Genomic DNA, 17,818 nt, shown 5'->3' with positions numbered 1-17,818 from the left:
AGGTTGTAGATGCAATTCAGGTTAATCGTCTGACTTTAAGACAAAGAGATTATCCTGGACTATCTAGGTGAGCCTAATGTAGCCAAAAATGTCCTTAAAAGTAGAAGAGGGAGGAAGCAAAGAAAACCTAATCACCTGAGAGAACACCACATTTTCATTGACAGACCACTAGCAGGAATGTGGGTGTTAATGGTGCTGCTGGTGAGGACTCAGGAGGAAATGAGAAACATGCTACTGAAACTGGAGGAAAGGCATCTTGTAATCTAGTGGCTTTCGGGGAATTGTGTCCTGCTATGTGGAAAGTAGACCTTACAAGCAAACCTGAATATTCACCTGAGCAGATTTCCAAGAAAAGGTTGAAGGCGAAACCTGGTTTCTTCTCGCTGCTTATAGTAAAATGTGAGAAAAGAGATAAACTGAGAGAAGTGTTAACCCAGAAGCAACCAGGACTTGATGGTTTTGGAAATACTCAAGCTACCAAAGGGCAAAGGATGCTAATTAAGAGATTCACCATTAGGAAAACATGCTGTAGAGAAAATGCGAAGAGTATGGCTGTACAAACTTTTGTTAATAAATAGAGTACTCAGTCACACAAAAGGCTTTGAAATAAGTCCATGAAAAGATGCTCAACATCATTAGTCATTAGGGAAATGCAACTGAAAACCCCAGTGATACTACTTCATACTATTTGGATTGCTATTATTAAAAAACTAAAAATAAATAACATAAAATAACAAGTGTAGGTGAGGATATGGAGAAATTGGACCCTTGTGCATTGTGTGTAGGAATGTAAAATGGTGGTTCTCTGCAGCCACAAGCCCTGAAAGGTCTGAGGGCTGAAGGCCACCTGCCTGCAGCGCTCCTGGGAACCAGAACCACTGCTCTAGGGAGGGGGTGGCCCAGAGCCACAGACTCAGGGAGACTCAGGCAGGGGGTCACGCATTTCTTGAGCAGTTTTGAGCCCCAGAGGCAGACAGCACAGCTGCCCCTGCATTCCGACAAAGTCCAGGGGCTCAGGTACTCCATCTACAAGGCCTTGCTGGGAACCCCAGGCACTGGCAAAGAGCAAATGCAAATCCAGCTTTATTGGTAAAAAGAAATGGTAGACTTGACTGGAAATTCCCACCTGGCCCCAGCAGCAGCAGCAATTGGGAGGGAGGGAGGGAGGGAAGGAGGGAAGAAACCGCAGACCAGCGTCTGACTAGGGATGTGGTCTTGGAAGGAGACGACTCAAGGCTCCAGGTGTGGGGAAGAGAGCAGGGAGGAAAGGGCGGCCATGGCCCCGTTATCAGAAGGGTAGCAGCTCTTCCACAGGAATGTTGAGGATGACGTCCATGTCTGGGGTGCACCTGGTAGGGAAGAGCAAAGAGGGGTGTGAGAGGCCAAGCGGGGCACTGGAGTTGCAGAGGGGGGAAGCACATCCTCAGGGGAGCCCTGCTCTCTAGAACACTGATACTTACTTGGGGAGCCCCCATCCCAAAACACATCTGCAACTTCACAGCCCAACTGTGTAAGCACACACACACACACACACACACACACACACACACACACATCAAAAAAGAAATGGTTTGACAGGACCCCTACAGAGGTCTGAGGCTGAGAGGGAGCAGGAACTCAGCTCTAAAATGATGAGGCCCCTCAAGATGAGCACTCTTTTTGGAGTCAGGATGACTGGTTTGGACATCTGGCTCCATGTCACCTTGAGCATTCTACTTCTCTCACAGTTTCACTCCCCCAGTTGGCACCTACGCAACAAGCACTAGCTATGTGACAGACCCCAGGCAAGCATCAGTTTTCTCATCTGTCAAAAGGGAGGTGGTAAAGTCCAACCTCAGTCCTCAGCAGGATTAAATGAGAGCATGCTGGCATGGAATGTGTGTTCAGTAAATGACAGGCATTTCTGCTTTCCATACAAGCAGCAAGAGCACTGGGCTCCCATCTAGTTCAAGAGGCAGCTACAGAAAGATTACATACTTGGGTCTCCGAAGCAGAACATCCGCAAACACGATCTCTCGGGGTTCCCGGGTCTGGGTTTGGAGCTTTTTAATCTCGGCCCTTAATATAGATATTTCCTCCTCAAACTGGTTGATAAACTGCGAGAGTCACAGCAGGGGAAACTGAGAAGCCAAATGTCACCCAACCAAAGGGAGAAAAGGGCAAAATGGATGAGGAGTAAAGGCATCTGGGTCAATGGCCTGGGCTTTGTCACTAGGACTTCCTGGACTCCAGGAAGGGGCCTCTCCAGGCAGGGCAGGGCTGGCTAGAAAGTTAGTGAAAATGTTTGATGGTCCTGAAAAAGGCAAGGGGATCATGGAGAAGGGAGACAAGTTGCAAAGTGGGGGGAAGTACTAGATAATGAGGATTAATGAGGGCTGAGACAGTGAATGCCACTCACAAGGATAACTGATGAAGATGCACGATAATGAAAATTAATGAGAGGGTGGTGATGGTGAAGTTCATTACGACGCATAATGAGTGATGGTCAATAACAAGAACTAAGGGGTGAAAACAGGGGATGGCTGGTGACAGTAAAATGATGGTTGAGTGGGCCATTCTTGGTGATGTTGCTAATGGATCATGACCAGTGACACTGGCTTATGAGGCAAAGCCTAGGCCACCACGAATCCCCTTCTCAGGTGAATGACAAGTGACATTAATGGCACTATAAAGGAGGAAGGCCAACACCAGAGTCCGAGACCTCCTGGGCACCAGATCAGGACAAGCCCGACGCCCAAAGGTTCCGGGGACTGCCCACCCTTCTGCTCCCTCACACAGGGACCATCACCATCCTTGCCCACTCACTTCTTTGAACTTGTCCATGTATTTCATCAAGTCCTGGCTTTCCTGGGTCTTCTGCAGAAGACCTTCCTGATGGGGTTGCAGGGTTTTCTGTGAAGGAAGGAGAGTCTGGCCCCCATGTGCCTCTTCCTGGGCAGCAGTGCATGGTAGAGGCTGGTGGGGGCACAGGGGGCTCGGAGGCAGAGGATAGGAAAGAAAGCAGGGCTAGGGGCAGGACCTGGATACCCACCGCCGCAGCTGGTCACTCACCGCCACCACAGCGCTCAGAAGCTTTTGCTTCTTCATCTGAATCCGATTAGACAAAGACTCCAGGACCATTTTGAACATCTCATGGAGCTCATCCAACTCATCCTGGGGGCCAGCAGGAGGGTGTTGGCTGCCAGCCCTGCCTCCTCGCTGATCCAACAGGGCAACGCCAGGGGCCCACCTACCTGTTGGCTGTCCTTCACCTGCTGCAGCTGACGCACGAGGTTGGCAATCTGGACCGACCTGACAGGATACTCATGGTCCATGTAAGTGCTCAGGAAGCTCACTTCCGCATGGGTCTTCTTGATCTTGGCATTCAGCTGCTCCAGCTGCTGCTCCAGGTCTGGAGAAGTCAGGAGGGACAGGAGGCAGGGATCTCCCCTCAAGGATCCCTCCCAGGAGATCCAGGAGGCAAAGCTCTCCTTGGTCAATGGTTTGGGGTCTGGACTGAAGCAAGCTCACACAAGGTTGGGAGATGGTGAAAACTTAAGCCCCTAGAGAACATTTACCCCGCAAAGGAGTAGAGGCAACACTGGGTAGGAATGAGAAACTAAACTAGGTGCAAGATCCCGAGACTAGTCCCAGCTCCACCACTGACTTGCTGTGTGACCCTCATCAAGACAGTCCATCTCTGGACCTCAATTTCCTCATACACACCCCCCTCAAGGCAACAAGGCCATGGAGACAGGGCAACACTAGCTCCCAAGATACAAGCACAGCAGGATTAAGACAAAATTTATCCTGCTGTCCTCCTTGGAGGGGATCCCCAGTATCTGAGGCTGCCTGATACACTGCCCCTCTGCTCAGGCTTCTAGTCTGCTCAGGAGAAAGACGCCACAGGGTCAACAGGATTGATGCCAGGAGACCTGGGACCTGGCCGAGTGTCGACTCCTAGAGGGACCTTGGCAGGAAAAAAAAGGCAGGCTGGGGTTGGATTCTGGCTTCTAGCTATATATGTGTAAACTTCAGCTGACTACTTCACTTCCCTTAGCCTCAGTTTCCTCATCTGTAAACTGGGAGAATAGTCCCTGCCTCGCATGTGGTTGTGATGACTGAAAGTACATGTATATCCATAAAAATGAAGACACATGGGGCCTGGAAGTACTAAATCCTCCACAAGCAAGCCATTAGATCTAGATCTTAGCAATTCCATCTGCCTTAAGAAGAGAGATGATGGGCCTGATGGTTCCAGGAGGGTAGGTGCAAGGTGAGTGCCCTGCAGCTGACCTCCCCCAGAGAGCCAGGTGAGGATCAGGAGTTTGCCCCAGGGATTCTTACAGCTCATCTTGGATTCCTGCTTCTCCTCCAATTCCTGCAGCTCACACTTCATCTGCTGCATCTCCTTCCTGTTCGAGTACTCCAAAATGTTGATCATGTTCTGTGGGAGTGGTGGTGTGAGCTCACCCCACCGAGAGCATGGCCTCTCAGGGGACTCAGCACTTCCTCGGAGTCCCCAAACCCAACCCCATTCCCAGGCCTAGGAACCTGACCAGAGGCTGGAAAGCAGTCACCTGCTGCCCTACCCCCTCCCAACGTTATTAAACTACCTGTGACCACACTAAAATGAGAGCTTGATGTGGACAAGGTGTTCCACTGATCATTATTTCCCAAGGGCCCACAGTAAGCACTCAGGATGAACAAAAAGTGTATTATTGGATCAATGACAGAAAATCAGACAATGACTTTGTCTAAGTATGGAGAATATTCTATTAAGTTTCCTTGGACTGAATAACTCTGTATGTCCTTGGTCTCTGTTATAGACTGAATTGTTTCTCCCTTCCCCCCCAAAAAAATAAAATTCACATATTGAAACCCTAACTCCTAATGTGATTGCATTTGGAGATAAAGCCTTTAGGAAGGTAATTAATGATAAATGAGGTCCAAAGGATGGGGTCTTAATCCAACAGGACTAGTGTCTTTATCAGAGGAAGAAACACCAGAGATCTCTCTCACTCCATGTGAGTACAGGAAAGACCACGTGAGAACGCAGCAAGAAGACAGCTGTCTGCACCCCAAGGAGAGCGGTCTCAAAAGACATCATCCCTCCTGGCACCTTGATCTTGGACTTCCAGCCTCCAGGACTATGACAAAATAAGTTTCAGTTGTTTAAGCCACACCTGGTCTGTGATAATTGTTAGGGCAGCCCAAGCAGACCAATTAAGTCCCTAAAAACTTAATTTTCTCATCTCGGACTCTGGTGAGCTCAGTTCCTCTTCTCCCTGGGCAGACTGCAGTCAAAGGGGATTCACGTCTCCATTAAAAAATTTTCTCTGACTCTTTTCCTGCCCAAACTCCTGGGTCTCCTGTGAACTTTCAGCCTCTCACCACAGCTTCACCTGGCCTCTTCTCGAGGAGGCCAAGGACACTCCCTGGACTCTCCTCAAAGTCACTCTTCACCCACAGACCAGAAGTGCCACCACTGAATGAGGGTGATAAACACAGCGTGGTGTAAGGAACACAGATTCTGATCAGGCCGCCTGGGCTCAAATTCCAACTCTGACCCTTGCTAGCTGGGTAACTGTGAGTGATCTTCAGCAAGTCACCTAGCCTCTCAGTGTTTCCATTTCTTCATATGTAAAATAAAGATAATAATAGTGCCCACCCCACAGGGCTGTTGGAAAGATTATATGAGTACATACAAAGCACTTAGTAGTACGCTATATATTTGCTGCTGCTGGTGGTGATAGCAGCCATTTTCTCTTACACACCTGCTGTGTGCCGAGTACAACCCCCCGTAGGGGTGAGTGCTATTGAGCCCTATTTTACAGAGCTCAGAGGTTAACTCAAAGTCTTCCAGCTAATAAGCGCTAGCACTGGGATGAGCCCCCCATTCCGGTCTGATTCCTAAGCCCAGGTAGGTGGGGGGAAGTGTGTAAGAGGTGTATCTTCTACATGGAAGTGGCTGTGCAACCGGCAGGGAGAGGCCAGGAGAGGGCGCCAGAGCGTTCAGGAAGGCGGCGCAGTGGGCAGGACCGAGGCACAGAGAGCAGAGGCGGGGCTGAGGGACACTGGGGCCTCTCACCCCCAGGATGTCCTGCTGCTGCAGCATCTCGCGCACTTTCAGGGCCCAGCTGTCCTCCGTGTCCTGGATGGTCTTCATCAGCTCCTGATTGAGCTTGGTGAGGAAGTCCTCCTGGTTGCGGAGCTCCTGGAGTGAGGTCCGCCGGTTCCTGAGCATCGTCTGCAAGCAGAGGGAACGGGCTGGGAGGCGGTGCTGCGCCGGGCGGGCGGAGCCTTGGGGAGCCTGGGGACCACTTCCCTCCCAACGAACACTCGCTCCCTTGTGGCCTCGACTGGTAAATGCGACCCGTGCTGGGAGGCGGATCCCCATTGTCTGCAGGTCAGAGCATCCATTCTGAAATGCCCGTTTTCCCATCATTGTACATCTCTGAGGTGGGGAGGCATCTTACAATTGGTACGTGTCGCAATCTAATTGACAAATATTTTATTAGTGGGTAAATAAAATAAAGGTGTGCCTTATTATCAATGGCTTCTTAGAACCAATGAAATATAGTAGTAATAATCATTATAATAGAAAACGACCCCGGTAGGTAAGAAGGTGGCAGAGGCGATGCGTCATGTCTGGGGAGGCCAAGTGGATGATAATAATCGCTACCATTTCTCAACAGGCAGCTGAACTGAGTGAGTCCTCTCATTTCATACAACGCCCCTGTGGAAACAATGAGGGTCTGAGCGATTAAGTGACTTGCCTAAGGTCACCCCTAGCAATTACACAAAATCTACAACAATAACAATAGCAATTGGTGAGGACCTTCTATGCGCTGGGCTCGGTGCCTTACTCAGCACATGGTAAACAGTATCAGTTCATCTTCCAACAGCTCTATGCTTACTAACTCTATTTTACTAGGTGGAAGCTCAGACAGGATAAGCGACTTGCCCAAAGTCACACAGCCAGGAAGTGGTGGCACCGGAACTGGAAAGGCAGACTTCTGACTCCCAGTGTCTGTCTTTCCACTACACTAAGACAAGGCACTGAGAGAGCTTAAAGCTGCAAGGTGTGGCTGAACCTCAAAGTGATTAAGACTTGGATGTAAGGCCAAGACACACCTTAGTTCAAATCCCAGCCCTGCCACTTACTACCTAAGGGAATCTGAGCCCTACTACACTCATTCTAAAGGTGAGAAAACTATTACCTGCTTCAGAGAGCTGCTGTAAAAATAAATGAGATCATATTCACAATCAAGCCACCTGGTGGCAACGCCTTGCACACTCAGTGTGCACTCAGTGAACAGGAGCTCATAGCACTCGCACCGGCTCTAACCCTCCACCTCTGCCATACCTATGCGCTCTCCTCTTTATTCCCTCTTTTTCCTCATTTCTGTCCTTTGCTAGAACCCCGCCCCCCACTAGCTGTAAACTCTCATATTCCTCACATTAATAATAAGAATAATAGAGGGCCGGCCGAGTGGCGCGTTGGTTAAGAACTGGCTTGGGACGCCAGAGGGCCCCGGTTCGGATCCCACATATGAGGGCCAATGACACTGCCCTCCACAGCTAAGATGCTGAACAACAGCTCAACCTGGAGCTGGGCTGCCATGAGTCACCGGCGACGGCGTAGGCTGCAGCCCCTGCTGCAGTGGGTTGCCATGGGCTACCGTGTGTAGCCAGCAGCCAGCGTGAGCGGCCAGCAGCCGCAGTGAGTGGCCGTCCAGAAGCCGGCAACTGATCTGCCTCGCCCGGGAAGAGCGCAATGATGGTGCCAACTTGGGCCAGTGAAGCAACGTCCTCCACAACTAGACTGAAGAACAAAAGGACAGCAACTTGTCTGTTCCCCTTCCCCCAATTCCCTAGCGCTGTTCCCATCCCCCAATTCCCCAATAAAAATCTTTTTAAAATAATAAGAAGAATAGAGCAAACCTATGGAGTGCTTATTATGTGCCTGAAACTGTGCTAAGCACATCACCTGCACTACCTCACATGACACTATTATTAGCCCCACTTTATAGAAGCAGAAACTAAGGGTCAGAAAGATTCAGTAACTTACCTAAGGTAACACATAGCAGAACTATTGTCCCTGGAAGTCTGAGCTCCTAGCCACTCCACTATCTTGCCTCCACATCTCCAAACCAAATTATCTCCAAATATGGCCCACAGGGACCAGAAGTATCTTGTGTAAAATGCCGATCTCCATGTCTCAGACCCACTGAGCCAGCATCACTGGGGTTGGCACCAGGAATCTATACTCTAAACACACCCTACTCCCGGTGATTCTGATAAACTATAGGATTAATGACTACTGCTCTAGAAAAGGATCTTCCCTAGCTAGTAGATCTAGTGTAGAAACCTTGTCTGCTTCCTTCCTTACCCCAATTTGCAATTACATAATTACACTTTGTAATTATGTCTCTCTCTTTCCCAATTTATCTTTCTCCTAGGGTTTATCACCACCCAACATAACAGGTATTTTTTTTACTTTTTTATTTTTTTAGCAGAGCCATCCTGCTACCTATTGGCAGCTTAGTGGCAGCTCAGCTCGGGCTGGGCAACAAACCGCTGTTGCTCAGAGCTCAAACTCTTGAGCGAGCTCTTAACCAACTGAGCCACTCGGCCAGCCCTCATAACAGGTATTTTTGTTATTATCTTGTCTCCTGTCTGTCTCCCCTACTAGAATGTCACAGCCAGGAAGACAGGGGCATTGGCTGTTTTGTCACAGCTTGATCTCCAACACAGAGGACAGTCCCTAAAGCTCTTAAGTATGGGTTGAATAAGCTGATGAGTACCTATTATTTGAGTTTTTAAAATTCATTTATTACGTGTCTTCCCCCTAATGTGTAAGCTCCATAACAGTACAAATTCTGAGTGCCATGTTCATGGCTGTGTCCCCAACACCCAGCATGGTTTCTGGCACATAGTAGGCACTCTCTCAAAAGTTATAGGATGAATAAATAATTGTCCTGAGGCTGAGAGTTAGAGTCAAGATCCTACTCCATCTCCAAACACAAACCAATTTGGTAGCTTTTGCTCCCTTCTTGTGTTTCCCCCATGTCTCCACAAATCCATTCTCCACACAGTAGCAGCCCAAGGACTCCTGAGAAAACCTGAGTCAAATCACATCCCTTTTCTTGTCAGAATCCTCCAGGGTCTTTCTGTCTCATTCATCATAAAAACACAAAGCCTAATCACGGACTGCAAGGCCATATACAAGCTATTCCCCTTATCCCCCACATCCCATCTTTCCTCCTCATCACCTGCTCCAGCCACACCAACTTCACACCAACTTCATACCAACTTCAGGGCCTTTGCACTTGTGAGTCCTCTGCCTGGAACGTTCCTCCCTCAGGTGCCACCTTAGCAGCCTTCCCTGATCACCCTGTCTACAACAGTCACAGCCATGCCTTCCTCTGTGCCTCTCTAGCCCCCTAACCTTATCTCTATGACCCTTTATAGCTCATAACATCACCACACATATTTGTCTTATTTATTGTCTCTCCCCCAGTAAAATGTGAGCTACATAATGTCAGAGTCCTCACCACTGGTGAACCCCTACACTTAGAACAGGGCCTGGCACATAGTAGGAGCTCAATAAATATTTGTTGACTAAATGAATGAATGATTACAAGAGACAGTATTAGGAACTGGTTAGGGGCACAGGTTTCAGAGACAAATTGTCCAAGTTCATGTTTTGTAGCAAATGAAAACACATTAAGCCTTCTAAAGTCAGGATAAAAATCACATCAGATATATGAGTTCCTCCTGTAAGAATGCTGGACTGCCTCTACACCATTTTGCAAAACTGAACAGGGATAAAAAGGTTCCAAAGAAAATACCTTTTTCCCTATTTCTTCATATAGTAGTCATTGCTCATTGAGCTATTAAACACTTTTTGGAGAAGTTAAGAATTATTCTATAGCATTTTATATTACTTAAAATTTAATATTTTACTTTCTGCTATAGATACAAAAGCTTCCTCTTCTTTTGGTCATTTCAAATACTCTAAAACATTGTTCAGAAGCCATAAAAAAAATGGATGGTGAGAAAATTAGTTATCCAAAATTGTATCAGTTGATGTGAAAAATTTAATAGTAAGCTTCTAAGCCTTCTTTCAAGGTACACCGTTTTCCATGAAAGGAATTTACTGGAAATTTTTAAATGAACAAGCCACTAGATTGTATTCCTAATGCAGGGAAATAAAAAGGGATTCTGATTGTTTTCCTGAGTCTTAAACACAATGGCACTTTGCTTAAGTGGCTTTGACCCCTGGCACTGCCATTTTCTAGCTTCATGACCTGGTGCAAGTCATTTATCTCCCTGAACCTCAGTTTCCCCATCTGTAGAATAGGGATGATTATAAGCAGGCTCACAGGGTTGCTCTGAGGAGGAAATGAGTCAAGTCAGACACCCATAAGGCACTCGGTGCATGTTTGCTCCCGCCATCCCTCTGCCCCCTGCTCTGGGCCCCTGTGCCTGTGGAAGGGTGCTCTTCACACCCTCATTAGCCGGATTCTGGCCTGTGTCTTCCCAGAGTCCAAATTCCTTCTGCGCAGTTCTCGTGGACTCCTCGGCTGGCTTGTCATCAGCATGGTGGGCTTGGAATACCCTAGGACATGAGAAAGGGCAAAGGGTCAGGGTACAGGCAGGCCTGAGGTCAGGTCCCAGGGAATGCACCATCCATGAGATGGCCCAGGCCCAGCCCCACCCACTCACAGCCTTATAATGTGTGGCAGTGAGACAGAGGATGAAACTCACACCCATCAGTAAGCTCCCGGGCTCCATTCTGCGTCTTGATACAAGGGATGGAGAAGCCCAGGAGAATTTTACATACCACAGTGACTGTGGGTACGGACAGAGGAGAGGAGAGGGAGAGCAACAGGAAATAGCCAGGCGCCCCCAATCTCTCCCACCAACCTGGCCAGTGGCGAGCTCAAATAGGGCAGGAGTTAAGAGCAAGCACTAAGGAGCCAGACAGCCTGGGTTTGAATACAGGCTCTGCTTTCTCCCAGCTGTGTGACCTTAGACAGGTCACATGACCTCTCTGTCCCTCAGATTCCCCATCTGTAAAATAAGAATCATCATCATGTCTACCTCATAGGGTTGTCGTGAAGATTAAGTAAGAAGTTACTATACTTTGAAGTGTTTGGAACAGTACCTAACACATATTCAGTGCTGAATATACACTGCTGGTTGTCCCTGCTATTACTAAGGACCTGAGAATTGGGATCAGGACCACCAGACAAAGGCACAGGAGCTATGCAAAACTCCAACTGGCTGTCTCTAAAGTACCTATAAAGGCTGTGGTCCTGCCAGATGAGGAGGATAGGGAAATGATCCAGATCAGAATAAGGCATTTGGAGGGCATGTTCTTAGAATCCCTGCTTCCTCTCAGCGTGTCCTGCACCATCACGAAGCAAGTCTCCCAAATCATCACAAATGCTGCAGTTGTATGCTCAGCCCCCACCAAACTCCCCGCTCCATGCGCAACCCAGTTCATTTCAGAGAAATATTATTTCTTTAAGAGATCAATACCCTTAACTCTGGAAAGTTTTAGTATCAAGTGTTGAAGTGATCGAGTACATTAAGATAATTTTGTGTGAAAGTTATGAATTATTTGTACGATGCTTCCCCGCTCCCACCCCTCCACCCCACAGAACCGCGGTTTCGCTTTCTGCGGTTTCAGTTACCCACGGTCAACTGCGGTCTGAAAATATATAATGGAAAGTTCCAGAAATAAACAATTCATAAGTTTTAAATGGCACACTGTTCTGAGTCGTGTGATAAAACCTCGCACCATGCCGTTCCACTCTGTCCCGGGAGGGATGTGAATCAGCCCTTTATCCAGCATCTCCATGCTGTGTATGCTCCCCGCCTGTTAGTCACTTGGTAGCCCTCTGGGTTATCAGATCAACTGTCACAGTATCACAGGGCTTGTGTTCAAGTCACCCTTATTTTACTTAACAATGGCACCAAATGCACAAGAGTGGTGATGCTGGCAACTCAGGTATGTCAAAGAGAAGCAGTCAAGTGCTTCCCTTAAGTGAAAAGGTGAAACTTCTCAACAAGGAAATAAAAAAACCTCTTATGCTGAGGTTGCTAAGATCTATGATAAGAATCTTCTATCCATGAAATTGTGGAGAAGGAAAAAATTTGTGCTAGTTTTGCTGTCACACCTCAAATTGCAAAAGTTACAGCTGCGTAATACAGGCTTAGTTAAGATGGAAAAGGCATTAAATTTAGGGGTGAAGATATGACACTGTCATGGCTCAATGATTCTCTTTCTTATATATCATCAGAAGGTCAATAGTAGCCTAGTGCTGTCACAATGCCTATGTCATTTACATCATTTCATCTCATCAGGTAGGTACTGTATCATCTCCCATCATCACAAGAAGGGTAAGTACAGTACAAGACATTTTAAGAGCGAGAGAGAGACCACATTCACATAACTTTTATAACAGTATATTGTTATAATTGTTCTAGTTTATTATTAATTATTGTTGTTCACCCCTTACTGTGCCTAATTTATAAATTAAACTTTACCATAGATATGTATGTATAGGAAAAAGCATAGTATATAAGGGGTTCAGTACTATCCACAGTTTCAGGAATACACTGGGGGTCTTGAAACTTATCACCCACAGATAAGGGAGGGCTACTGTATATATCTGGTATTTAATTGTATTGTTTAAGAGGTGAAATGATTACTAGATTAAACTTATGGTTCTAATTTAAAATGTGTAAATGAGATTTTGATTTAGATTTAAGTTGAAAAGTTTAAGACACTCTTATTAAATGTGTATAAATTACCAAAACTTTTTTAAAAACATAAGATTACCCATATTTAGAAATTATTACATGTACGAGAATTATTAAATACCCAATGTTTTTGGTAATCAGACAAGTAGACTATTTGAAAATGAAAATGAATATATACAATTTTTAAATGTGGCTTAAAAGGTTTAGGGGAATTTAATTAACCAAGTTCCAAAATCCCCCTTACAAATATTCATAAAAATAATAAGATTTGTAAGTTGAATTTAAGTACTTAGTAAGATTTGTAGCTTTAATAATAGGTATATCTTCTCATTAGTGGTAGTAGACCGATTTATCTTCTTTTTTAATTAAACTTTTTTTTTTTGAGATAAGTTCAGGTTACATGCAGTTTTAAGATATAATAGGGGCAGCCAGTTAGCTTAGGTGGTTAGCGCACAGGCTCATAACACCAAGGTTGCCGGTTCAATTCCCGCAAGAACCAGGGAGCTGCGCCCTCCACAACTGGATTGAAGACAACTTCTTGACTTGGAGCTGATGGGTCCTGGAAAAACACATGGCTCCCCAATAAAATTTCTTAAAATAAATAAATAAAAAAGAGAAATTCTATGTACCTTTAACTCGGCTTCTCCCAATGGTAGCATGTGGCAAAACAAAATACAATAGCACAAGGATAGTGACTTTAAGACGAGCAGGATACAAAACAGTTCCTCCACCACAAGGATCTCTCAGTTGCCTTTTACAGCCAACATCCACTTCCCTCTCCTTACCATCCTCCCCCACCTCTGTCCCTAACTCCTGGCAATCACTATTCTGGTCTCCATTTTTATAATTTTGTCATTCCCGGAATGTCATATAAATGGAATCATACAACATGTAACTTCTGGGATTGGCTTTTGTCACTCAACAATTCTTGGAGATTCATCTAAGTTATTGAGTCTATCAATAGTTCTTTCCTTTTTATTGCTGAATAGCGTTCCATGGTATGGATGTACCATAGATTGTTTAACCATTCACCCACTAAAGGACATCTAGGTTGTTTCCAGTTTGTGGGTATTATGAATAAGGCTGCTATGAAACATTCATGCACTCGTCTTGTGTGACCTTAAGTTTTCATTTCTCTGGAATAAATACCCAAGTGTGCACTTGTGGGGTCATTATGGTAACTGCATATTTAGTTTAATTAGAAACCCGTACTCTTTTCCAGAGAGGCTGCTTTTTACATTCCCACTAGCAATGAATGCATGGTCCAGTTTCTCCTCTTTGTCGGCATTTGGTCTTATCATTGTTTTTTATTTTAGCCATTCTGATAGATCTGCAGTGACATCTCATTGCAGTTTAATTTGCATATCCCTAATGGATAATGACGTTGAACATCTTTTCATGTGCTTGTTTACCATCTATATGTCCTCTTTGGTGAAATGTCTCTTCATGTCTTTTGCCCTTTTTCTGACTGAGTTGTTTTTCTGTTGAGTTTTGAGATTTCTTGATTGCTATTTTACATAGCAGTCCTGTCAGATATGCGGCTTGCAAATATTTTCTCCAAGTCTGTAACTTGTCTTTTCATCCTCTTAACAATCTTTCATAGAATAAAACCTTTTTTTTAATAAAGTCCAACTTATCCATTTATTTCATTTTTCTTTTATGGATCAAGCTGTCGGGGTAAAGCTTAAAAGCTCCTCACTTGGTCCCAAATATTTTTCTCCTTTATGTTTTTCTCTGGAAGTTTTACAATTTTACATTTTGCATTTAATTTTTATTTCATTTTACATTTACATTCTGAGTTAATTTTTGTGTAAGTTGTGCGACTTAAATCGAGGTTCATTTTTTTGCCTATGGATGTCCAACTGCTTCACACCATTTGTGGAAAAGGCTTTCTTTCCTCTCCTGAATTGTTTTTGCACCTTTATCAAAAATCAGTTGGGCATATTTGTGTGGCTCTATTTCTGGTTTCTCTATTCTGTTCCATTGGTCTATGTATCTATCTCTCTGCTAATACTATGCTGTCTTGATTATTATAGCTATATAGTAGGCTTTAATATCACATAAAATTATTCTTTCCACGTTGTTCTTCTTTTTGCAAAACTGTCTCATTCTAAGGCTATGCTTTTCTATATAAATTTTATAATAAATCTGTCTATGTCTACAAAACACTGCTGGGATTTTGATGGGAATTGCATTAAACATATAAATCAATTTGGAGAGAACTGACATCTTTACCATGTTGAGTCTTCTGCTCCATGAACACAGTATGTCTCTGCATTAATTTAGGTCTTCTTTGATTTCTTTCACCAGCATTGTATAATTTTCAGCATGCAGATCCTGTACATGTTTTGTCAAGTTTATACCTATATATTCCATTTTCTTTGGAGTGCTTGTAAATGTACTGGGTTCTAAACTTTGGTTTCCACATATTCATTGTTAGTACATAGAAAAGTGGCTGATTTTTGTGTGTTATGCTTGAACTCCCAAATTAATTCTAGTTTCTTTTAGATTTAGTAGATTCCTTAAGATTTTCTATGTCAACAATCATGTCATCTGTATATAAGGACAGTCAAATAATTCTGATTCATCTCAGTGTTGGTATCTGTTTTTTCTCATTCATACTGTGATTTTCCTTATTCTTGGAATGCCAAGTGATTTTTATTGTACCTGGGTGTTGTAGATATTACTCTGGATACTATTTAATCTTTTTTTAGCAGACAGTCCCCTGTTGAGATGTAGCATGAAGGCCACATGATTATGTATGCTCACCACCCTGGCAGCTCACCTTCTCTCCATTTTCAGAGTCTTTCTGTTTGTTGTATTATATCCAGGGTTTTTTTAGTTGTAAAAGGGAGGACTAGGAAGTTATGGGGCTACTCCATCTTGGTAGACTCAGCTGATTTATCTTTTTTAATACCAAAAGCTGCCCTCAAGGACATGACTTTGCACAAGATATGTTACCAACCTAAGCTTCAGTTTCCTCATCTGTAAAAGGGTGACGACACCATCTCCCAGGTCACAGTAAGGAGTGAATGAAATGATGACCTCCTTCTATCTCAAGTGTACTTAAAAAGTTTTGTGTAGTTACATGTTTGAGGTTGGGACCCTGAACTCCACGTGGCTATAAACCCAATCTGTCTCCTTCACTGTGAGCCAACACCAGCCCAAAGCCAGGCACATGGGGGCTTAGAAAGGCTGTTGCTGAATGAATATAGAGAGGAAAGAATGAATGAGGCCTCTAACAAAGAGATATAAACACAAAGAATATCTTGCAGGTTTTTACTGTAATGCTGAATTTTCCAAGAAAGCAGCTATAATCAAGAGAAAGATTGTGCTTTGTTCTGAACTTTAGAACTTTACCAAGAGATGGGCACCACTTTGGAAATCATGGCTGTAATGAAAAAGGTCCCCTAGTATTTGAGTCCCAGCATCCTACCATGTGTCAGTCAGAATTGCAAAGGTTCCATTCACCAGGATTCTACATCTGTGAGTATGCTTCTGACTCCTTTATCATGTCTTCTGGTGGAGCCCATCCTGATCATTTACATACTGAAACATGTGTTACCTAACTATAAATACCTTCCCTTTTACTTTTCCTTTATTTTACAGTTAGGGCATTATATTAACTTTTACTATATATGTAGATAGGTTTATATTATCTATGACGTTTATTTCAGGATGCTGAAGGAATATTACAAAATTATTTGTTATTAAAAGGAGCTGGGTCTGATAAGCTTGAGTAAACAATGCATTAACAGAGATCTTCTCATTTAATTCTCACAACAATCCTATCAGGTAAGTATTAGTGTCTTCATTTTACAAATGAGAAAATGAAAGCTCAGAGAAATGAATGACTTTCCCAAAAAAGTAAATGGCGGAGCCAAGATATGAAGCCATGTCTGCCTGAGCCAAGGCCTCAGAACTTCCCTGAAAGGCATGACAATGAAGTGGCAGAGATTACCCTGAGTTTATCAGACACTCTTTTCTTTTCCTCCTGGACATACAGCTGGGCTACATTTCCCATCTGCCCTTGTGGTTAGGGGTGGTCATATGACTGAGTTATGGCCACTGGAATATAAGTGGAAGTGACATGTGTCACTTCAGATCAGGGCCCTGAAAAAAACTGCCCACAAAATCATCCATATTCTTGCTCTCTCTCTGTTCCCTCTCTGCCAGCTGGATGCCTTACAAAACGTCTGAGCCACAAGGTTGAAAGAGCCTGGATCCCTGAATGATGATGTAGAAAAGATTAACTCCCACTCGCCCCACCCCCATTTACATTACTTTGACATAAATGACACATAAGCTTTTGTATAATACTTGAAGTCTGGGGATTGTTCAGTTAGAGCAGTTAGCCTATCCTAATATAAGTGACATCACCAAGGGCCAAGAGCATCCATTCTATCCTGTCCCCAATGCCCACACCAGCCCCCAAATATATCTACCTACCTGGCTGGACGCTAGTCAAAGTTTTCATTTTGTTTTTCTTAAGGCCACTGGTTTGTAGGACTGGAGGCAGAGTAGATGGCTTGATTTTCTGCTTGGACCGCTGCCATGGAACATAATCCTACCAAACATGACACAATCAATCACACAGTCTGGTGAGTTCAGATCCCAGCTTACAGGTATCTGTGGCCTTCAGCAAGTGACTTTACCTCTCTGAGCCTCAATTTTCTCATCAGTATAGTGGATCTAATTATAAAACCTACCTCCGTAGGTTGACACAAGAATCCCAAGAGATATTTGTAAAGCATGTAGTAAGTGCTCCATAAACGTTGGCTATCACCCTTTTTATCAACCAGCCAGAATTTACTAAGCACATCCAGGCTGTGAGAGGTGCAAAGAACTGTGCGAAACAGAAATCATGGAAAAGGCCCAATAGGGAAGCAGAGTAGAAATCAGAGATAAACAAGAGAGCAGCATAATATACCCTTACATTCTGATAAGGTGGTGAGAAAACAGGTTCAGAGACATGCCCAGGGTCCCACAGCAATGTGTGACACAATTCAGGTCTCCGGACCCTCTCACTGGAGAGGGTCACCGCCGCGGGGGCAGGGGC

General features: G+C 44.6%; 1 protein-coding gene across 11 annotated transcripts in view; it reads right to left on the bottom strand.

Annotated features, from left to right (window-relative positions):
• Window positions 1–1,059: 1,059 nt before the first annotated feature.
• Window positions 1,060–17,818, bottom strand: part of CUNH20orf96 (chromosome unknown C20orf96 homolog) — a 17,990-nt gene continuing 1,231 nt past the window's right edge. For 4 of the 11 annotated variants that reach the window (XM_019645639.1, XM_019645640.1, XM_019645643.1 and 1 more), the window contains exons 3-11: window positions 17,209–17,326; window positions 10,497–10,606; window positions 6,071–6,229; window positions 4,327–4,426; window positions 3,234–3,391; window positions 3,052–3,153; window positions 2,806–2,892; window positions 1,978–2,096; window positions 1,060–1,349 (exon numbers count right to left, since the gene is read on the bottom strand). In XM_019645639.1, coding sequence (XP_019501184.1) covers window positions 1,289–1,349; window positions 1,978–2,096; window positions 2,806–2,892; window positions 3,052–3,153; window positions 3,234–3,391; window positions 4,327–4,426; window positions 6,071–6,229; window positions 10,497–10,606; window positions 17,209–17,326 — 1,014 coding nt within the window. In that variant the 3' untranslated portion in view covers window positions 1,060–1,288. Of the gene's footprint in view, window positions 1,350–1,977; window positions 2,121–2,805; window positions 2,893–3,051; window positions 3,154–3,233; window positions 3,392–4,326; window positions 4,427–6,070; window positions 6,719–10,496; window positions 10,607–10,914; window positions 11,045–13,388; window positions 13,400–17,208; window positions 17,327–17,818 lie in introns of those variants that run through there. The other 7 variants (XM_019645648.1, XR_002124381.1, XM_019645649.1 and 4 more) reach the window with 7 other exon arrangements.

This window comes from Hipposideros armiger, unplaced genomic scaffold, assembly GCF_001890085.2.
Source record: "Hipposideros armiger isolate ML-2016 unplaced genomic scaffold, ASM189008v1 scaffold_94, whole genome shotgun sequence".
In the NCBI taxonomy this organism is placed as follows: Eukaryota; Metazoa; Chordata; class Mammalia; order Chiroptera; family Hipposideridae; genus Hipposideros; species Hipposideros armiger.
Note: the sequence above shows the minus strand (reverse complement) of the source record. Positions and strands in the feature narration are given on the sequence as shown.